The following is a 24522-nucleotide window of genomic DNA, read 5'->3' as shown; positions in this document are numbered from 1 at the left end:
ACCTGCTGATGTCCTGCTTGGACAGCCTCTACCTGAGCAATATTTCTGAGTACACAGTTTTTCAACTTATCTGTAAACAAACATAGATTGATAGACAGATAGATAGATAGATAGATAGATAGATAGATAGATAGATAGATAGAGAAAGAAAGAAAACATTAAAAGTTATAAACAAAGTTATACATGTGAAAGTTATTCAACAGGCACTCATCTTCACAATGGTTACATTAAAATACCAGTGAGATATGATGCTAATTTTATAATGAATAATTACATATTTGAATGTTACTATTATAATTATGCAAACAGTTTTTAATTCCTCTCTAACCATAGTAAATAGACTCAAACTATCAGTGTGACTTTTGTGATTGCAAATGTGATCTCCAATTTGCTGCATTGGAGTTTTGTAGCCATCACTTCATTTTTGAGATGATTGCATAATTATGATTTGTGTACATATTTAATGGACAAATAAAAACAAATATCTGCAAAGCAGTGTTAATTAAACATCAAGTATCAGTGCCTAGTTTATCTCACACTGCTTATGCTTTCAGCTTATAACATGCAGTAACTTGATTTAAGTTAAAATGATTATTAATATATGGTACATATTTATCATTTGCGGAAAATAATTCACATTTCCAACAGTACCGGTGTGATCTTCAATTGGCTGCACTGGAGTTTTGTAGATGTCACTCCATTTTTGAGAATTTGCATAATTATGATTTGTGTGCATATTTGCATATTTAACAGACAAATAAATATAAATATCTGTGTCACTTACACAGCAAATATCACTGCAAAGTTTTTCCAGCACTGCGTATGCTTTCAGCAAATACAATGCAGTACCATATAAAGACCTTCTGATTTAAGTTATTAACACGATTATTAATATATGATACATATTTATCATATTTCTGGAAAATTACTCACATTTCCTCAAGTACCGAGTACCCCTTTTGTTTGAGGATCGATTTATGAGCTCAGGGTTGTCTGGGCATGTTGAATGCTAGTCTACAATGCATCCAGGTGGACAATCCCCGAGATGTTGGGCTACCAACAGAAATGGAGAGCTTCCAAATGTCTAACAGATCACCTCCTCTTTAAACAGCTAAGAAATGCCACCAAAAAGGATATTCTTAGAGACAAAAAAGACTACTACCTTCACCTACAACAAACCAGTCATGAAACACCTCAAAAATTTTGGTCAGGAATAAACAAACTTCTTCAGCCAGGTCACCCTGCTACTCCAGACCCAGCCGGTTTCAACAATAAAAACTCCAACCTAATCCCTGATGCCTTTAATTGCCATTTCACAGAAGCCATTCAAACCCTCGCCAATTTCTTACCACCCTTCACTGCTTCCCCACTAAAGAACTCCATAACCTCATCTCCTACCTTTCAAATCCAACCTGTACCTAACATCTCTCATCTGTAAGCTACTTCAGAAATTAAACCTTGCACACCTTCTGCTGACCATCTCCCATCTGAATACCTCCAAATTGCTGCAAAAGCCATAGACTTCCCCCTCGCTATCCTTATTAACAGAACTATCTCAGAAGGCAAAATCCCTACTTTATGGAAAGTATCCCACATCATCCCTCTACATAAAGGTGGACCTTCTAAAGAGCTTTATAACTTTCGTCCTATTGCTTTACTCTCCCCATTAGCTAAGATAATGGAAAAATGTTTTCACAAACAACTACTTAACCACTTACTACAAAATAATCTACTAGCAAACTGCAAACATGGCTTTAGACCATTCCATAGCACATTGACTGCACTCTTATCCTTTACTGACTCTATAAACAAAAACCGGAACAACAACTCTTTTTCCTCTGCACTATTTATTGACCTGTCAAAAGCCTTTGATATCGTCAACCATAACTTACTTCTAGAGAAACTAAAAGCCCATTCTCTTGATCCTCATGCTATACAATGTTTTAGGTCTTACCTGGAAAATAGACAGCAAGCAGTGCTTTGGCATAACAATCTGTCTTCACTACTCCCAGTAAATAATGGAGTACCCCCCAAGGCTCCATCTTAGGTCCCCTACTCTTTTCCTTATTTATCAACAATCTACACATGAATATACCTCAAGCCACCTGCATTCAATATGCAGACGACTCCACCTTAATCTGTACAGCCAAGAATATAGCCTCTCTTCACTCCATCACCCAAACCGTTTTTCATAATGTTGAAAACTGGTTTATGCAACACTGCCTCCTCCTCAATCCCAAAAAAACTAAACTACTCATTTTTACTCCAACTCATAAATTACCTAGTCCATTCTTCTCTATAACCTCTAACAATGGCACCAACATAACCCCAGATACTACAACCTGCCTACTAGGTGTAACAATTGATAATCGACTTAGCTTTGATGACCACATCAACTCCACCATAAAGTCTGTCAACAAAAAACTTGGTACCCTCTATAGAATTAAACCCTTCCTTACCCCTTCTGCAAGGAAAACTATTGCCCAGACCCACCTTATTTCCACCCTTTTCTATGCCTCTGTTATATATACCAACCTATCCAAAAATAACCTCTCTAAACTCTCTACCTGTTATAATAGCATAGCTAGATTTGTCACATGCTCCCCCTTTAAAACTCACCACTGCAGAAATCTCAAACAACTCGAATGGCTAGAATTGCAAAAACAGATTCTCTGTCAACAACTACTCATCACTCAAAACATCCTATACCACCCCAATAACACCCCTATCCTCACCAATCTAATTACACCATATAAAAATCTAGCTACACTTCGCTCAGCTAATAAACTTCTAGTTTCCTCTTTTAAATCTAACAACAATGCTGGTGATTCACTTTTCTCAAACACTGCAGGCAAAAACTGGAATCAGCTTCCCTCTGAATTATCAACCCTTGCTTCAACTTCCTTCTTTAAAAAACATCTTAAAGAGCATCTGAAAGCTCATTGGCTTTGTCCATGTACTAACCCAGACTGATACCCTTTTCCCCTTCCTGCTCTATTCCTCTAACCTATGCCTCCCAAACTAATTATTACTCTTTTCTTCACAACATGACGATCAAATATAACTTCTTTCTTTCTTAACTGAGTTGTGCTCATAGCTTCTAGTGTGTTTGATATATTGTTTAGTATAACTTTTACTAAAAGTTTTATAATCTATAATTTTTAGTGTTCTGTTGAACAATGCTGTTTCTGTATTGTGCTTTTATTATGTCCTTGTATAATTTTATTTTGTCACTGTTTATGCTTGGAGCTTTTCTCCCCGGGCCTCTACTGAAAATGGACATATATCCAGCTAGACTAGCCCGGTCAACAAATGTAAAAATAAAATAAATGTTTACAGAAATATGGTATTTACACATATATAAATACTGTATTACTAAACAATTAGAAATATCTGCAAACTGGAAGTAGGCAGACAACTACTACAGCATTACTTAAGCTTTCATTTGATGCCATTAAGTGCCATATATTCTCTAGTCGGGCAAAGTTTTACTGCACATATGTTATAATTTGGCAAAAAACAAGTCAGACTTTCTTACTTACCACTTTATTTGGGTCAACTGACATTCCAGACCTATGTACTGAGCTGATGCTGTTCTGTCACTCTGCGGACATTGCTTGTTATATTAACATAAAATATGCAGAAATAGCATGTTTACTGCTAAATAACCAAAAATGTCTGCAAAGTAGTAGTAGTAGTTAGAAACCAGCTAAGTGTGACAACTCTTCCAGCATAATGTAAGCTTTCATTTGATACCATGAAGTACTCACAAAGCCCTTCTAGATCACAGCATTAACAGAAATATTAATGTTTTATATATCACATTTATAATGAGCAAAACAAAAAAGTCTCACTTTCTCACTTAAAAACTACTTCCTTTTGGGCCAGCAGGCATGTCTGACCCATATGTGCAGTTGTCCTGAGAAATGCGGTTCTTCAATCCTATTATGTGGGCACTGGCCGAGATGTGTACATAAAACATGCAAATGTGCATAACCACAATACTTATTGCTAAACAAGTATAATTACATGTAAAGTACTGGTAGTTAGATACTAGGGAAAACAAATTAGGGATATTCTCCAAATTTAGTGACAGCTGACAGTATCTATACTCTCCACATATGCACATACACACCTCTCAGCCCTTTAGCACAAGAGTCATAAAGAAAGCTAGAAAAAACTGTAGACAAAGGATCACAATCAAGAACAAATATTGAATTAACATTTTTTACAAAACCTATTATTTCAGCAAGCTTCTTCTATAGGCTCCACACATACCTCTCAACCTCATAGTTCAAGAATCAAGAAACCTTCTATTAGCAAGCTCATTTTGAAGTCTACACACACACACGCACACACACACTCACAAAGATTTTAAGGCCTTGAATATCTCCTGCTAAAATGGAATTATATTTATAAAAGGCAATATGGAGAGTAAAATGTTTCCTGGAAGGTGGTCCTTTCTTTTTTTCTCTTGAGTATGCTGTATTAAAAATACTACATTCCATGAATGAAGAGACAGCAGCCACAAACACACACACACCCCCTCTGGCCAATTACCACATACATTTTAGGTACGTTTGCTCTCTCATAACTTAAAATAGAGGAATAAGCACGAGCCGTGGCAAGCACTTCTCATGGCTGTGCAAATGGAGATTATTAATAACTTAATTTTGGTTCACATAACTTTAGTGAAAAATATATCTATATACAGAAAAAAGGGTGAGGGATGGAATGTGTGGATGCTGCAACACTGAGTACTTTGAAAACAAAGAAGTTATGTACTCACCATAACATTCCATGTTGGTAGTCCATCTCACCCTTCATTTTTACATCTGGGTTCAAAGCCAATCCTCGGCTCTGACAAGCTCAAAGACTTCTGGTTGCTCGTGGCTAAGCAGGTATCCCATAGTGCACCAGTACAAACCCCAGATCTTGTTTGCTGCTCACTAGAAGAAAAAAAAAACATAACAGACAAACCAATACTAAAGGGTCTCCAACCAAACATAACCAAATTATTATTATTGTTATCTCCAGATCTTCCAGGATGGGGGCAGGAGGGCGGGTTGGTAATAATGAAGGGTGAGGTGGACTATCAACATGGAACGTTATGGTGAGTACATAACTTCTTTATGTTGTATAGTCCAATCTCACCTTCATTTTTACATATGGGACCAGCATCCCTAGCGCCTTATTCTTGGGTGGCTCACTGGAAAATACTCCTAATCCTAAGCACCGTGGGGCCAAAGGATTGCTCTACCCCTGGAAGCTAAATCCAGTTTGTAATGTGTAATAAAAGTGTAAGGGTTAGCCCATGTAGCTGATGCACAAATATTATCAAGTGTGACCCTGGCTTGAAAGGCTGCAGAGGTAGACAGCGACCTGGCAGAATGAGCCTTGATCCTGCAGGGTAAAGGTCTGCCCTCCAAACTGTAGATAAAGGCTATGCAACTGGAAATCCAGTTAGATAGTGTCACTTTAGAAACTGTTAAGCCCAATCTGGAGTCAGATAAGAAAATGAATAGTTGATCGGATTTCCTAAATTCCTTGGTCCGCTGTAAATAAAAACGTAGTTGGATATGAACGCCCAGCTGATCAAAATGGTATTCAGCTGCATTACAGTGATTACGGAAGAAAACTGGGAATTCTATGGATTGATTTAAGGTAGCAGGGGAACAAACTTTGGGGACAAAGGAGGGATTAGTACGCAGTGACACCCTGTCCTTGTGAAAGAACAAATAAGGTGGCTTAACAGACAAGGCTTGTAGCTCCGATTCCTGTCTAGCTGACGTAACAGCTACCAAAAAGAAAGTCTTCCAAGACAAAAATTTAAATGAAGATGAGTGTGAAGGTTCAAACAGGGGAAAAGTCAGTTTGGACAACACAAAATTTAAATCCCAAGAAGCCACAGGTTCTTGCAGTGGTGGTCTCAAAAGAGTGATTCCTTTCAAAAAGGTCTTGCATAGCTTATGAGACATTAAATTGTTATCTGGAAACCCTAAGCGAAAATGAGAAATCTCCGCCAATTGGACTGACAGTGGCGGCAGCAGCTCCTTGTTGAAAAAGCTCAGACAGAAATTCCAAAATCACAGAAATAGAAGCAGTGTAGGGATCTACATTCATTGTCTGTGCCCAAATAGAACATCTTTTCCATTTATACAGCCTCCTAGATGAAGGTTTATGGGAGGACATAAGAATATGTGATACTGAGGATGATACATCATGAAGCCTGACTAGGGATGGAATTGGAGCAGCCACGATGTCAACCTGAGGGTGTGGATTGAGGGATGAGGGGAACCTGACATGCGAGTCAACAGATCTGGAGCTGGGTCCAGGATCCAAGGATCGTCCAGGAGAATAGGCTCGAGAAAAGGGAATCAGACCTGCCAAGGCCAGTAAGGAGCAATGAGGATCAACTTGCTTTCCAGCCAACTGGCTTTCTGAATCACTTTGGAAATGAGAGGAAATGGAGGAAAAGCATACAAAAGTCCTATGGGCCAATCATGAGCCAGAGCGTCTCTGGGTGTCTCCCTCGAAGATGGAATGAGAGAAAAATAGCTGCTGCATTTAGTAGTGACTGGGGTGGCAAAGAGGTCTCAGCAAGGCTGTCCCCATTTGCGGAAAATCTGTTCCGCTGTTTCAGAGACCACTCATGAGGCAGTAGGATCACCCGGCTGTGCTCATCGGCTAACACGTTGGTTCTCCCTGGAATGTGCATTGCAATCAGAAAGCGCTGGGAAGAAATCACCCATTCCCAAACTCGCATGGCCTCTCGACAGAGTGGTTAAGATCTGGTACCGCCCTGTTTGTTGATATACCAAACTACTGACATGCTGTCTGATTATATCGCAATAGTTCCGAGAGGAAGAAGGTCGTGAAGTGCTTGCAATGCCAGGAGCACTGCCCTCATCTCCAGAACACTGATATGCAGGTGAGCCTTGTGTTCTTGCCATGTGCCTTGGACAGTCCTGCCGAGATAATGCCCCCCACCTGATCTAGGAGGCATCCATGGTCACAGTAGCAACGGGCTGGGCAGGAATAAAAGGAGCACCCATGATCAACTGGTTGGGAGCTATCCACCAAAGAAGGTCCTTCCTGCATGATTCCGTCAGCAGGATAGGATGACTCAGCGGGAGATATTGGACGAACCATTGGGAAGACAGAAGCCACTGGAGAATTCTCATGTGCAACCTGGCTAATGGTACTAATAGAATGGCGGGAGCCATAGTCCCGAGGAGCTGAAGAACTGACTTCACTTTGACCTTCTGCAACAGAAGAAGATGTTGAATTTGAAAGTTTAAGTTTTGTGCCATGTCAGCGGGAAGAAGAGCTGTCATGTTCACTGTGTGTACCTCTGCACCTATAAAAATCACAGATTGAGAGGGCAATAATGCAGATTTTTCCCAATTTATGGAGATCCCTAACTGAGCACAAAGTTGAATAGTGGTGTCTCTGTTTTGGAGGAGTAGATGCCTAGTGGGGGTGGTCAGGAGCCAGTCGTCCAAATACGGAAACACCTGGAATCCTTGACGTCTCAGGTGAGCTGTCACTACTGCCATGCATTTGGTGAACACCCTGGCGGCTGTGGTGAGACCAAAAAGCAGAGCACGAAACTGATAATGACCGTCTCCAAGCCGGAAGTGTAGATGGCTCCTGGACACCTTGCCCATTTTTATATGGCAGCAGGCGTCCTTGGAGATCTAGAGAGCACATCCAATAGTCTTCCCCTAACAAAGGGAGTATCGACTGCAGAGTTACCATCTGAAACTTGTCCTTCTTCACGGATTCGTTTAAACTGCTGAGGTCCAATACTGGCCTCCAATCTCCGGTTCTTTTTGGTACTAAAAAGAACCTGGAGTGAGTTCCGGATCCTATCTGGACTGCTGGGACGGACTGGATGACTCTCTTTAAAAACAACTTGTTGATCTCCACAGTTGCCTGATCTCTGTGATTGGGTGGTACATCTGGGACCTTCTTGGGAAAAAACGGTGGAAGGGAAAAGGGTATGATATAGCCTCTGGTAACAACTCTTTGTACCCACTTGTCTTGAGTGATATTTAGCCAGGCTTCTAGATACAAAGAAATGCGACCCCCGACCGGCCCCAGAGAAACGCAGTCAGGCCTCACATCAGGAGCGCTGATAAGGCCATCCCCGAAAGGAATCACGGCCTTGCTGGTATTGCGGACCACCCCTGCCTCTAGAGTGATGTCTCTCCTCTGCCTCTGAAGGAGGATTCACCCTGTGTGTTCGGAAAGACCCTCTGGGACTTTTTGAACCACATTTTACTGCCCCTTTGATCTTTGGGGTATGGTTGGTATGGTTGAGAGGGAACAGCAAAACTTACTCCCATGGCAGAAAGCGTCTTTCCTTCTTGCTCACACAAAGTGAGTGTGTCCTTCAACTTGGAACCAAACAATGAGGAACCATCAAATGGGGCGTTGGTGAAAGAGGACTTGAACGGTTCCGCAAAATTACACAAGCGCATCCAGGAGTGATGCCTCAGGGCATCCCCTGAACCCACTGCTCTACTCGCTCCATCAGCCGCATGGAGGAGTTAACTATACAATTTAAGCTGGACAGCTGAGTAGAGATCTTGTCAGGGACTCCCTCAGTACACGCACCTTGTATAGAATCTCTTAAATCCTTGAGGAGATCCCTCTATAATCTTGTGAAGTGAGTGAGATAGTTCAACGATCGAAGGGTAAATGCCGCTGAACTAAAGATACAATTCCCAAATCTGTCCATATGTCGAGAATCTTTATTTGGCGGATGAACAGAGGAAGAAGTCTCCACCAGCTCCTTTTTTGTGGCGGCCGCCACCCCCATGGCATCTACTGGAATGCCCTTAGACAGAAACTCTTTACCAGGAGGGGCAGACAGAAACTTATTGGGTCTCCTGGGGACTGGCTCCACGGCATCAGGAGTATCCCACACCTTTCAACTAACTAAATCCTTTAGTTCATCAAAAGGTGGAGACACCCAAGAGGCAGAAGGTTGAGACCCAAAAGCCTTCAGGTACACCGACTCCTCATCAGAAGGGTTGACAGTGGGCCAGTCGCACCTCTACTTAAGAATCTCCAAGATGTCCACGAAGGAGACATCATCAGAAGACGACTTGGGGGGCCCTTCCGACTCCTCGAGGTCAGTGTCCTATGTCAAGGACTCATTCTGGGAGTCAACATGCTTCCTCTTACATAGCCTCTTCCAGGGAGGCTCCTTGAAAGGGAATTCCACTGGCTCCTGAGGCTGAGGGTCTCTGCTGTCTCCAGAGAGAGTAGGGGCTGAGACCGAAGTGGGTGCTCTCGGGGGAAGAGTGCTGGTACCACTGGTAAGGGCTGGAGAATGAGACAGCACTTCATCATCTCAAACTCCGAACTCTCCGGCTCCGAAGACCTCCCCCGCTCCGAAGAGACAAAAGTTGATGTCCGAGCCAGAGCCGTCGGCTCCGAGATAGATGCAGGGTCCGAGCTCACCCTGGCCGATGCACCGAGAGGAAGGCTTGAAACCGAAGATCGATTCCAACCCTACCTATCGGCGTCAACAGGAGAACTTCAGCCCCTGGACAAGACAGACGGCACCGAGCGTGTTGGAGCAGAACCCGGCTCCAAAGCAGCGACAAAGGAAATTGGAACCAATAGTACTTCCAGTAGCACCAAGCACTCCGGCTCCGAAGGGCCAACATGGCTCGGAGGAGGAATAGCAGACAAGGGCAAAGCTGGATCGAGTGGCTCCGGAGCCGACTGGGTCAGAGCCAACAATAATTTTGGTAAGGCAGACGACTTCAGGAGTCTCAATACTACCCTCTCCATATCTTCTTCCTAAAGGCTCCTGGAAGACATAGTAGGGGATCTTGATCTAGGGGGCACTGGAGACTTTAGTAACATGGAAACTGGTAGGGAATCCACAGACCAGCTCTGAGAAGCAGATTCAATTGCTGATTCAATTGGTTCCGAGATCGGCTCCAATACACTTGGAACCGACTCTGACACCACAGTAGTGCTCTCTTTCAGCTCGAAGGCAGTGTAGTCAAGGAGGCAGATTTTGACTGTTTAGAAGGCGGCTCCAAGACACCAGCCGGCGCTGGAGAAGGCCTTTTTGAAGACTTAGATTTGCCAGACTTGGAGGAAGCCGAAGAACTGGATAGAACTTCCTCAAAAGATGGTTTTAGTACACCCTTGAGTATAAGCTTGTTCTTTCTCTCCTGTAACACCCTAGGAGAGAAAGCAAGGCAGAACAAGCATGATTCCTGCAGGTGGATGGGTCCTAAACAGTAGACACAGCTACTGTGGCCATCCGTTAAAGACATTTTTTGGAAGCATTTCATGCGCTTCTTAAAACCCGAAGGTTTGTGCTCCTTACTCTCTTTAGACATTTCACACACACACACACACACACACACACACACACACACACACACAGGAAAGGAAGAAGAAGAAGAATGAGGGAAGAGGACTAGGTCGTCTAACTAAAACAGGCCTAGCCCTACAGAAGAAAGTACCACGAGGACTAGGTCCACTAACTTAAACGGGCCTAGCCCGGTGGAACAGAAACTAGGTCTTCTAATTTAAACAGACCAGAAAACGCATACATACAGAAAACTGTAAATAACTCTGTGTGGTAACAATTTTTAGGTCCTATAACTAAAATGGGCCTAGCTGTACAGAAAGAAGTACCATGAGGACTAGGTCCACTAACTTAAACGGGCCTAGCCTGGTGGGACAGAGACTGGGTCTTCTAATTTAAACAGACCAGAAAACGCACACACACACAAAACTGTATATAACTCTATGTAGAACAATTAGAAGAAAAAACTAACGTACTAAGGGAGGAACTCCAACCCTTAGCAAATAACCAGCGGATCCCCGCCAAAAATACAATCTGAGATTAAGGAAACTAAGCTGCCAATAACAGTCTAGAAAGACAACAGAATAACAGGAGCCCCTGTTAACTATCAGCAGAAAACCGCCACAAACTAACAAACTACCTGATAAAGAAAAAAGCGCAACGGCACCTACAAGAACTCTAAACTGGCAAACAGGATACCAAACTAACAACAAGTTTAAGCTAAGAATGCACCAAAAAGGGCAAATAACACTACTGCCTAAGATAATATCACCTTACAACATTGTAATAACTGTAATACAAAATTTAAATAGAAGAATTTTAACACTTAGCCAGAGCCAAGAGAAGCACAACCAAATTTGTTGATGCTGTAAACGAGGTCTGGGGTTTGTACTGGTGTACTATGGGATACCTGCTTAGCCACGAGCCAAGCAGAAGTCTTCGAGCTTGTAAATCGGCTGAGCCGGAGTAGAGGATCGGCTCCGAATCCATATGTAAAAATGAAGGTGAGATTGGACTACACAACATCAAATGTTATGGCAAGTACAACTTAGACATCTGTACTATGTTCATTGTTATCAATGCTGCAGAAGGTTTTAGCTTGTTCTACCTGGGAGGAGAAATGATTAGTAATCCAGCAGCCCCTACAGAATGGTCCTAGCAAACCATGTTCTGAACCTGAAGAAGGAATCCATTTTGTAATGCTTTATAAAAGTATGTATAGAGGACCAAGTAGCTGCCTATAACATGCTTCTGGAGACCACTCTTTTCCAGTATGCAATCAAAGACAAGGCTAGCAGAATGTGCCTCGATCCTAACTGGAAGTGATTTATCATGGTGGGAACAACAAAAAGCAATAACAAATCACCACCATCTGGAAACAGTCTGTTTTGACATGGGCTGTTCTTTCTTTATCCAATCATATGTATAAACATCTGTCTGGCTTTACTAAAGGAGTTACTTCTGTCAAGATAATACCAGGGTTGCCCAGAATGCAAAGAATCCTCTCTCCTCAATTGTTAGGTTCAGGATAGGAAACCAGGAGATAAATGTCTTGATTCAAAGTAAACTCTGAAACAACATTTGGCATGAATAAGGTTATTTGGCCTTAAAGAAAACCTATCTCTATGAAAAACCAAATAAGGTTCACCCACTATGAGACCTGGTAACTCAGATACTTATATTGCAAATAGCAGGAGTAATAAACAAAACCATCTTCTAAGTAATGAACTGTAAATCAGCCTGATGAGTTAGTTCAAAGGGAGACAAAGTTAACTTTTTCCAGCAAAGATTTAAAATCACAAGTAGATGGCACCTGTTTTTTAGGTGATCTTGTATGTAAAATCATTTTCAAGAACTGCTTGACCAAAGACAGAGAAGAAAGGGGAGGATTTTTGAGTAGACTTTGAAATGGCCAACAAATGAACCTTGATAGATGAATAAAAAAGGCTAGAGGAGAGTAACATATACAAATACTTAAGCATCAGTAATAAAGAACCCCCAAATGGGCAGTGTTTATTAGTGTGACACAAACTAGTAAATCCCTTCCATTTAGCAACATAACATTTCTTAGCAGCAGAACATCTCGCCTCCTTTGGCAACTACTGCATGTCCTCAGAAAATAGGTGGCTGAATGGGGATCAAAACTGAATCATCCAATTAGTCAGTTGACGTTGTTTCAGATGCGGGTGTATCAAACTCCTCTTGGCTTGTATGAGACAATCCAGTCTATGAGAGAGAGCTTGTGGTCATTTTCCATGGCCAGTTCCATAAGAAGGGAGAACCAATAGTGATCTTGCAGAGACATTCTGAATCTTCAGAATGGCCCTTGGAATCAGTGGAAACGGTAGAAAAGCATAAAGGGACATTCCCAACTATGGAAATGAAAATGCATCCATTTTACAGACCTACCTGCAACCACTTTAAACCTACACAATTTCCTCAAGGTAAAAACCATTGGATCCATAGATAGCCCAAACACTAAGGTAGATGACTGATAATGTAACCCAGACACAATAAATATGAGGAAAGTTCTGAACTCTGTGGCATTGGGAATGTGATAAGAATCTTTCAGTTCTAGTTTTACCAAAAACTCCTAACAGGAATGACAGATAACAGGCCTTGTAAGGTCAACATCCTGAACTTTGGCACTTTCACAAACAAGTTGAAAAATGGACAGGGTGAGAACTGTTCTCCTGGTTGCATCCTTCTCTGGCACAAGAAAGATTCTCAAACAGAATCCGTTACCGATATAATTTAGGATCAGAGGTTCTATGACCCCCAAGGAAAACATGATTTTGAATCACAGGAAACAGTTCTCTCTGGTTGTTAGATGAGAAAAAAAATACCACAAAGGGGTGTAGGTTTTCCCAGTATTGTTTGTAATCCTCTTGAACTACTCTTAGAACCCATTTGTCCGAGACATTCTGATGCCAAAGGGAAAGACTGAGAACCAGTTTCTGGGATCTATTTAATGAAGTGCAGGAAGCAGGTGGTGATCATACATACAGTCATTCAGAAGTAAGGATGCCATCTGTCCAGATTTTTCCATATTGTCCAGTAACTGAGTGCTCCATCAAGTTGTCTGATTTTCATCTTCAGAATCAGGCATTTCATGCAGTCAGGACTGCTCAGTCCTCACTCACACCTGACTGGCTGTTAGCTTTAAGCAGTCAAGCAATATTCAACCAATCAGTGTGACCTCTAATCCCATGCAAGTGCTAATCCCGCATGACAGTCAAACAGTTTGAGCAGACATGCTCTGCTACCCACTCTGTGGCTGAGTCAGAGACTAATTATCTTCCTATTCTATTTTGTGTGTTCCTTTTTTTACCAGGAGATAGGCAAGTTAATTCAATCCTCAACTGTGTCTGTATGACTGTTAAGGATTTTGCAGTTAGTAGTTGTGGCACATTATGTGTTGGCATGACCTGAAGTTATTATTTATCAGAAAAAAATAAATTTAATTAAGAATTATTCAAGAAAATAGTCAATATTAATACTAGACTTTACACTTCATCAAGAAATGTTTGTGTACTCTGGGACTGTTCTAAAAAAATGCGTGTGTTTACAGGCTGGGCTGGGTCTACCAGATGAAAGCAGAAGGCTAGAAGCAGGTTTTTCGGTGATATGGTGTCGCATTTGTCCAAAGTACAGACTTAGAGCAGGCACTAATGAGAGGAACAGCAGCCATTCGAGTATAAAGTGGCAGCAGCAGGGCAGGAAGGCTGATTGCATCACTGACAGGCAGAGAAACTGTGTGTGTACTGTGTACCTGATTTTGCATTGCAGAACACCCCTGGCCTAATTGCTTCACATTTTCCTTTTGTCCCTCTTAAAATACCACATGTTCTAATAACTAATGAGGGTTACAGTCAATAATGCCGGACTTGAGATAATAGTATTTCTTAACTGGTGAAGAAAAATGTGTGCAATGATGTACTCAAATGTTCAAATTTTTGCATCATATTTTTGTGTGTTCCCATAAAAATCTTTGTTTTTTGCTGAAAAATTTGTGAAATACTATTAACTGTGGGTGGAGTACAATTTGCACCAAATTTGTCAGCTAGGATATTAGCTAATTCCTTTGAGTCAGAGAGGGTAGTATTATTGTGGACTAGCTTTGAACATTGTTGGGTATTGGTGCTTAACTTACTTCCTGTATAGCTAAACAAAGATTTGCAGTTACCTTGGTTTTAGTGGAGCTTTTAAGTTCATATTCAGCTTTGTGCTTCTTTGTGGCTCTTTTCTAGTTTGCTTAATTGTAAGTAAGTAGAAGGAGACTTCTTATTAGGATTAAGTATTATTTCTCTTGTTATATAGTTTGTTTATATGAGTATTCCACCCTAGGGGTTTATTTTAAATGTCTCGTTATATCTCATGCACATAAGGACTGCCTGGGCAGCAGTTTTAGCAATGGAATACACTGATAAAGAATTACAGCAGAATTTATGTCGTCAAGAAATAAAGAAGCTTTGCTTTTTCAGAAGTCCATGTGAACTGCAACAGCCAGAAAAATCCTTATGTGCAAATAGGCAGGTTCTTGAATTTATTAAATGTACTATTACTCTGATTCTGTCCCACTGTATTTTTCCATTCGGACACTAAAATGAAGTCTACTTGACAGATTTAAAATCTTAAGAAAGCTGTGGAGATTTGGTGATAGCCTGCACCAAAGTATTTTATGCATACATTTGAGAATTACCCAATTACAATGAATGAGCTCCTGTACCAGTAATGGTGACCTTGTGACATGCATTATTTTGAGAGGTAGCAGATAATACTCTATGTTGTTATTGTTGTGTCTTTCGGCTTATCCCGGTTCGGGGTCACCACAGCAGAACTCCGGTCCGCTAATGTTTGGTAGTGGATTTTTACGTGCCGAGTTACCAGCCCTGACGCACAACCTTCAACGAAGGCACGCCCATTCACACATGCCTCCACACAGAAGACGCTCTAGCTGAGAATCGAACACGACAACGTCTTGCTGTGAGGCGACAACGCTACCGCAGCACCACTTGTACCTCTATTATATTCAGCTTAATAAGAAATGTTGTACCTTTAGAAAGTTCCCTTGTTTCATTGTACATGCTGCATTCAATGAATGTATGTGCAATTCAAAATTGTTGATTTTGGCTGGGTGTGGCTTGATACATGAGGTGGGATTACCAACAGATGGGGAGTGGTTAAAACATACAGGGACATGGCTTGCTTATTAGGAAATGGTACAATGGAAAGGTGGCAACCCTATTCTTAAGTGGAGGACTGTCTCTTTTTTTCTGAAAGGATCAGTGCTTTTTTTTTTTTTATTTGATCCTTCCTGTCACTTTTTTTCCTTACAGTCCTGCTTGCAGAAGCTTGTTGGGTATGCTTGTTTTGCTTTTTAAAAAGGCACCAGAGGATTTAGTAGATTTCAGGAAAGAGAGTTGAAAAATGTTGGTAACCCCTTGAATCAATTTGTCACTTTCTTTGAACTGCTGTGAGTACCCGAGCAACAAGCATGACCAACCAAAACCTCCTTATCCAAAGCAGAATTCAAAACCTCATACTTAACCTCCTTTGAATATGTCCAACTACATATCCAAGCAAAATGTCTCATCACAGTAACAGTAGCTGCAGCCCTGGGCACAATCAGTACAATGATACACACTCTTTAAAGAATGTTTAGACACTTGAGAAAAAGTAGCAATAGGATTAGATTCAGAAAGAATTTATCTTCTGAAGGCAAAATGATTGAAAAGTTCCTCAAACTATCAACAAAGGACAACATATACTTCAGCATAAGAGCTAGGCAGTTCAAAATGCTGAAGGTTAAATGAAAGCAGCAGCAGTAGAAAAAGAAATTCCCTTTCCGAGCCTGTCAAAGACTTCACAATGTCTGTCAGAATGAGAAGGATTAGAATTGACCAAACATTTGTTGGTAGCTGGAGAAGAAACAGAAATAGCTGCTGGGTCAGACCCAAGATGAGAAAACAAATACTTGTTGGACTGAAGAACTTTAGAAAGCTTTTCTGATTTTAAGGACTGATGACTGGCTATCAGGATTATTGTAGGTTAAGTCAAAAGCATCCAAAAAGGATCTCATAACATGAGGAATAGTGTTAGTAAGTGGCATATCAACTTGCAACATGTCATACTATTTTCTTAAATAAGAAGGAACATCCAACTGTTCCCACTGAAATAAATTACTCCTTCTAGACATAAGTCTTAGCAAAAAAAAAAAATATACTATACAAGAAACTGAGGAATCACTCCCCTCAAACTCAAAATCAGGGACATGTGAAGAAATGACAGAAGAAGCCATGTCTCTATGCTTATCAGAATTATCTGATAAAGGATCCTTAGTTATTGTGGAACTATATTTTTAGTGATGTCCCCATGCTGTTCCACCAGATTCAAAGCCTACAGCAAAGTATTTATTAATCTTTATATACAGAAATACTGTTTTTACAATACTCATGTCAAGTTTTTGGTTTCTTTTTCTTAGGAACATCCCTAGACTGAGATGACTTAAGGAGATGCCACTTCAGCCAGGGAAACATGTCTTTTACCTCAGCCACCCTGGGAAGAATTTCTTGGTGAAGCTCCCAAGCCCAAAGAAAGTAGTTCTTCCATTCTTAGGATGGCCAATGGAACAAGCAGAGAGGATGTGGCTAACCCATAGTCTATGATGGTGGTAGTGACTATGCCAAAGGGTCCAGGGGAAATCAATTAGTAGTCTGAGGAACAAATTGTGGCCACTACAGAGTCACCCAACAATGGCTGAGCCGCTGACTGAAACCATGGTGTCAGTAAAGGCTCCCCTAGAAGTTATCATTTTCTTAGGGGCAGCAGCAGAAGGAAACAAAGGGCTGGTAATTGTTACCATGTTGCTGCTGAAAAAAGAAATAGCGAGAGAGAGAGAGACATGTTCACAGATAATTGCAGATGGAAGGAGTTGGTCACAGTATAAATTGTCACTAAAGTGTTCATAAGCACTACTCACACAAACATCCTCACCCCTGTTCCGATAAAAATCAAAAGTGAATGCACAAACAGTACAGTTTTCTTCCAAAATTCCCAGGAATATTTTTTTTAATCTAGTTAGCACAGCTTGAAGGAGTAGGTTGGAAGGTAAGTTGCCGTGAAGTGTACATAAGCATTAACAAACTTACTTTAAAAAAAAAAAAACAGAGTGCAAACAGTATAAAAGCATTACACATGTATCACAAATAAGTGCCCAAAATTAAAATAACCATCCTCAGCTAAAAATATCCTGTCAAGGGAGACATTATCAGTAAAATTGTAAACATAACAATGCCAGTCCTCTTAAAAAGACACTGTCCTTATTCTTGTCAAAACACAGACAAAAATAATTATGTATGGAAGAATTCCCCAATGGGGACTTATCTGCAAGCAATGGAAGATATGAACTGACTGTCGATTCTCTGAAGACCAGCAGGAATGGTCTCATTAGCAGCAAGCAAGTACTAGGGGGTTTTGGTGCCTAGCCTGTTGTTTGGTCACTCTGAAGCTCAGGCTACAACAGCCTGGCCACAAGTGTAGTGGGGAGTCAGCGATATTGGAAGACTGGACAGCCATTATATGTTTGGCAGACTATAACCCATACAGGTAATGGCTAACGCATTATTCTCTGTACTTGTAATTTTAATCTGAAACAAACTCTCATCAAAATTTAATTTAATCACAGAAAAACAAACTTTCAAAATGTCTTTGAAACTGTGCCCAGTAGCTGGATATACAGTTATAGTGTCACATAATATTTTTCCATGATAAATGACAACCTCATTTTACAATCATCTCATCTAGTTCAATATTCAACTTCCATTTCTATTTTCTATCATCTTATCTACCTACTAATCAAAGTCTGAAATATTTTCACCCTCACATAATCCTATCCTTTACTCTGCCACCACTGTCTGTTTACACTCAGTAAGTTTGATCACTAAGCCCAAATACCCCACTGACAAAGCGCAGTTTTATATTCCCCGCTGTCTATAACCCAAAGCTGTTCAGATGGAATTATGATTAAGTGACATTTATCAAACTTTTACAGTTGCTTAAAATAATACAAGGCTGAATAATGATGCATTATTCTACTCCTACCACATCACTCTATCTTGTCATCATTGCTTTTAAATTATATGTACTTATATGATACCATAGTATCTTGCAATTATTGATTTTTAACCAAGTAAAATACATTAATGTATGTGATGGCACTTAAGCACTCCACCTCCCAGACAATTAATGCACTGGATTGTTTGATTTGCAAAGCTGGCTTTCCAAATGTAAAGGTCTGACTGTATTCCATCTTGAATTTAGACATAAATCATGTTGCGGCAATAGACATTACTCACAAATAGGATTCATCAGCTTACTGAGATTACACAAAAAACAAAGCCAAAATGGCAGGCTACATAGCTAACTATATATATATATATATACACAAACCAGCAAATCAACAATTCCTCAGTTTAGATTATTCTCTTTGAATATTCTTTTCCTCATCATTCACACTCAAACTGACAGCAACATAATGCAGTAATTATTCCTTTTTTTTACTTAAACGGCAGCTCATATTGTCACACCTCTAGAAAATTTTCTTATGACAATTACACACAATAAAAGGTGCAGTGCATAGAAAGTACAACCAAAACTAGGAAATAAATGAAACGCACCCAATAAAGGATCCTCAAGGTTAAAATCCAACTTTAATCTTCTTCTTCTTCTTTCGGCTTTTTCCCGGTTAGGGGCTGCCACAGTGGATCACCAGTCCACTCATGATTGGCAGCAGAGTTTTTATGGTGTCGAGCTGCCAGCCCGGCGTCCAACCTTCCACAGAAGGCACACACAGGCACGCACTCACGCCCAGGGCCAATTTAGAGTGTTCAATCCACCTAAAGCATGTCTTTGGGATGTGGGAGGAAACCAGAGCACCCAGAGGAAACCCACACGACCACTGGGAGGACATGCAGACTCCGCACAGAAGGCACCCCAGCCAAGGATCGAACCGGAGAACCTCTTGCTGTGAGGCAACAATGCTAACTGCTGCACCACCGTGGCCGCCCTAAAATCCATCTTTAATAAGAACAAAAAACACAGTATTAACCACTTTCATTCCTACAAACAGGGACTTCATCAGTTTCCAAAACAGTTAAATATCCCTCCACACCATTGGTTAGAACATTAACCAATTAACATTAGTTACCAAAACCAGTGTATAACTTAATATGAAAAGTTTAAAACAGCCAGTGGAAAAAAGTTTACGAAGTGTTTGTAAAATGAAGTATGTATTCTGATGAAGTCCCCTGTTTGTAGGGATGAACGCGCTTAATACTGTGTTTTATGTTCTTATTAAAGGTGGATTTTAACCTCGAGGACTCTCTACTGGGTACGTTTCAGTTATTTCCTAGTTACACTGACAATTACCCTTCACATTCCTGTATTTACTAATCTTTCCCATAATTAAAATTATTCTGTTTGGTAACCATTTGAAAAGTCAGGACCCAAATGAGCAAGTCCTAAAATACAGGGAATTAAATGGCTGAAAATATTAACTTGTATATACCAAGTCCGAGATGGCTATTTCTCGGAATATTCCCGTTTCTTAGAGGTATGGCAATCTCAGAGTTGGTGTGTGTGTGTGTGTGTGTGTGTGTATATATATATATATATATATATATATATATATATATATATATATTATATATACATATATATATATACACACACACATGCACATATATATATATATATATATATATATATAGACATACATTTTATATAAATATATATATCTATATATATATCTATATATATATATATATAGATATATATATATAGATATATAGAGAGAGAGAGACACACACACATACAACTTTGAAGGAGCTTGATCCCAAACTGGGGATTCAGGGGGCTTGCTCCCCTGCAAAAAAACAAGTTTAAAGGAGAAAAGAGATTTACTCTTCTGCAGTTTTGATTTTTTTTTTTTGGTCTGTTGGCACTCGGCATTAAAAGTGCCAATATTTCATTAGAAAGCCATTCTATTCATAAAATATTTGTTACAAACAAAGTCATAATGTCAGTCTGATTTTACAGTGTTTCTTACTTTGCTCCTAGTTAAACATTCCACGATGCTCTTTTGTTCACAGCTGCAGGTTTAACAAACAAAGTAGCTTTTTATCTTGATTTACAATAAAGACTAGTAGCATAATATCTCAAATAATTTTCAGAGAACACCAATATTTTTTTCTGCCATACCCTGCTTAGTAGTAGTCTACAATTCTACTGGGAAAAAAATCCACTTTGATACTTGTGCTTTAAGTGCAAACCTCCACATAAATGCATGCAAGTAAGCAAATAAGTAAAGAAATGCAAAAATATAAACATAAATGAATACATCTGATGGCATTACAGCGAAGCACACTGCACTCAATGCAAGGAAGTAAATTAAAGAAAGAAATGTGATGCCACAAAAGTTTTTTTTAATATTGGGTGGCTGAGAAAATCTGCAACACTGCATTTAATGAATCAGTACTCCTAAATGACCCTTGGGCCTGAGCACTGTAAGAGAACCCATAATATAGTTACAAAATAATATTTTTATGTTAGTGGTGATTGAGTGTTGCCATATTCGTTGACTGCTACTGTTATCTTGCTTATTGGGACTTACCTTTGTTTTACCAGCAGTCATACTATACTCCTCCGTGGAACAGTAATATTTGTTTTATTCACTCACATAAATGTGTAAAAGGATGAATGTTATGCCACTAAACTGAAGCACTCCATAGGCAAAATTTTATAACAAAATAAATCCCACAAGAAAATGTTACACATTTCTATTAATCATAAAGATGAAGCAATAACGGAAGAGAAATGGGAGTAGGAAAGAAAAAAAAAAAGAGAGGGAAACAAGCAGGCAAGAACTCAGAATTATTGTTTGTAGACTGTAACACAGAAGTGTAGAATGATTACCTGCTGATACCACATTTGCGCTGTCCTTATACCAACTCCCCAGATATTACAGAAGAGTTCCATCACAGGGACAGTCTCACCAATGTAGTCCAACTTGCGTAAATGTCCACTTTCTAGGATCTCTTTTATCTTGTCAGCCATTCGTGTTCCAATTCCTGGGATAGCACAAGCTTCCTATCAGACAGGAAACACAGCTGCTGAGACTTTCAGATAAACATAAGGCACTAAATTACTTCTTAGACTATTTTGTTGTTCAAATGGTCACATTTATTTCTGATCCTTCCGCTTCATGCAGCATTTTTTTGTGGAAAGTACATGTGTGAGTTACTTATCATAAAAGATGACTGAAGCATTTTTGTCTTTACAGCCTGAATAGGTTCTGAATAACTCTGGTGAAAGTACAGCTGTATACGATCTTACCACAACAATAGATTTTCTACTCCTCATTGTTGCACATACTGAAGGGATATCCTGCGGAGGATATCCGAATTTCTGGCCAGCATACCAAAGCCTTAGCTCCTTTCAGGCGCCCTATGTCAGGCTTTCCTATATCTAAGGTGTAAGGTGCATAACTGATGTACAAGTACCTAACCCTCAGCACCAAATTGCCCTACGAGAACCACAGCAATGCTAGAGGAAGAGCAAGTTGATGTACATCCAGAAAAGAAAGAGAACCCCCCCCAACCTCGGGCCAGAGGGTAAGAAATAGAGCAAAATAAGGGGAAGGAGGGAGGGACAGAAGGGTCTATATTAGCAAGTCGACAGGGCAAAACAGCGAACACCCTAACGTCGACACATATTAAACGAAATTTCAATATCTCGAATGTCCAAACAGTGATTTTTTTTTCCCCCCAGGGAAAAAAATAGATGTACCAACATAAAAAAACAGACAGACAGGCAAAATAAAGTGGGGGCTTCACCCCCCCCCCACTTACATATACCATCTCCGAGATCGCACTACAGGGGAGGAAATGGCAAATTCCCGACAACAACCCAGCAATTTATTTCTCTGGGGAAAAAAAATCACTGTTATGGCCATTAGAGATTTAGGCATTTCGTTTAATATGTGTCTCATAAGGGCATTTGCTGCTCTGCCCTGTCGACATGCTAATATAGACCTTGGCAGAATACTGCAACAGTGATAAGTAGGACATCTACACTTACGGTTAAGATCTTACACAACTGTACTATTGTCCTTCCTTTTCACTGTTTCAGTATTCCTTACTAAAAGGAGAGTACAAAAGCTACTGGAGAGGGTGAGAGGAGAAAGCCACAGAGAGTCCGCCAATAAACCATGCAGGATAGCCCTGGCAAAACAAGCTTTGGCTGTAGAAATCACAACCATCTTGTAGTGCTTATTAAACATGTGTACAGAAGACCAAGTAGCAGCTTCCAAAATGGATCTAGTATGCAGACCCCTGGAAAAAACACCATTAAGAGACCACCACCCTGATAGAATGAGCATGAACAGAAGGATAAAGCTGCTTACTGTGTAGAGAATAGCAAAAAGTAATGTCCATAGAAATCCAAGAAGAGATGGCTTTCTTTGGAGCAGCTAAACCAATTTCTTGGAATGGAAAGAAACAAAAAGCTGCTCAGATTTCCAAATATCCTTAGTCTTATCCAGGTGATATCTGAGCTGTCAGTGCAAATTAAAGGTATAAGGAATCCTCTCACTATCATTCTGTAGAGAAGGGAAAAAAGATGGCAGATGAATGATCTGATTCAAGGACAAATTACTAATTACCTTGAGCATAAAAGGATTAGTACAAAGAGAAGCTATATCTCTAAGCAAAAACAGAAAAAAGGGAACTACCAGGAGTGCTTGAAGTTCAGAAACCCTCTTGGCAGAAGTAAAAGCCACCAAAAGAAGATTTTTCAAAGTACAGAGTTGCAAGGAAGAAGAAGAAGAAACTGCAGGCTTAAATGGCGGTTGAGTCAACTTTAAGAACAAAATCAAGGTCCCATGAAGAAGGAATAGGCTTTCTTCGCTACCAATTGTTTGACTTCAAACCTAGAAGAAAGAGGTGGATTCAGGGGCAGACAAACAGAACTGTCTCACACAGATAAGGAAGAGCAGTAGGAATACCCAGAGAAAGAGAGAGAGTCCAGTTCAGATTTGTGGCACCAAATAGAAAATCTCTTCCACATAGTTGCACAGTATTTTCTAGTAGTGTTTTTTTCTGGCCTTCTGCAAAACCTGAAGCACATCCTCAGAAGACTGGTGTCTAAAAGGAAACAAAACCCTGTCACCCAATACAGTAAAATGAAGGGTGAGTAAATTATGTGAATGAGAACTCCCTTGTCCTGTGTAAGATTTTCCTCTGAGGTAACTTGTGATGATCGCCCCTGGGCAGATGAAAGGGAGAACCAGTGCTGTCTTGGCCAAAGACGAGTCACCAACAAGACTTTGAGCCATGATCTTGTGCATGACTCATGGTAAATTTTAAACAGGAGGGTAGGTAGCCATACAGAAATATCCACTCCCAGGAAAAATACATAGCATCCACTTTACAAGCCACAGGACCTGGCACTTGGGAAGAGAACCTGGGGATCTCTCTGTTCAGAAGGAAGCAAAAAGATCAGTTTGAGAAATACTCCACTGATGAACAATGCCAAGGAATACTTTCTTGTGAAGCATCCAATCCGAAGTGTTTGTCCTGGACCTGCTGACACTGTCTGCTACTAAACTATGCTCTGAAAAAATGTAGGCCACATAAAGGGTCAGTTGATGGTAAATCACAAAATCCCACACCTGAAGAGCCAGCCTGCATAGAAGCTATGATTTTGTGCCCCCTTGCTTGCTTATGTACGACATAACTGTGGAATTGTCTGTAAAAATTCTCAAAAGACCTGAGACCCAAAGGCAATGCAAAGCTTTAAGAGCCAGAATCTGAGCTCTCATCTTTTTAATATTGACATAGCCTGCCAGTTACTGTGAAGCTCAAACTCCCAAAACTCTGATGCAATTGGATGAGGCTCCCCAACTCTGACATGAAGCATCTGTACAAAGGTCCTGAGTGGGATGAAGAGCCTGGAAAGGTAGGCCAGGATTCAGAGAAAATCTTATGAATCCACTAGAGGAACTGAAGTTTACGGCAAACCAACAGAGGGATGAAAGTCCAGAAAATGGCAGTGCTGAAGCCAAACAGTCCTAAGACACCACTGAAACACCCTCATGTGTTGTCTGGCGAAGTGGACTA

At 40.4% G+C, this 24522-nt stretch overlaps 1 protein-coding gene across 5 annotated transcripts in view; it reads right to left on the bottom strand.

Annotated features, from left to right (window-relative positions):
- POLL (DNA polymerase lambda) overlaps window positions 1-24522 on the bottom strand; it is an 884755-nt gene that overhangs the window by 250778 nt on the left and 609455 nt on the right. For all 5 annotated transcript variants that reach the window (XM_044056348.1, XM_044056347.1, XM_044056349.1 and 2 more), the window contains one exon: window positions 21320-21493. In XM_044056348.1, the coding sequence (XP_043912283.1) occupies window positions 21320-21493 (174 nt within the window). The remainder of the gene's footprint in view (window positions 1-21319; window positions 21494-24522) is intronic.

Source organism: Protopterus annectens, chromosome 14.part0, assembly GCF_019279795.1.
Source record: "Protopterus annectens isolate FY-2018-M chromosome 14.part0, PAN1.0, whole genome shotgun sequence".
In the NCBI taxonomy this organism is placed as follows: domain Eukaryota; kingdom Metazoa; phylum Chordata; order Ceratodontiformes; family Protopteridae; genus Protopterus; species Protopterus annectens.
The sequence above is the reverse complement of the archived record's forward strand: the minus strand, read 5'-3'. Positions and strand labels throughout refer to the sequence as shown.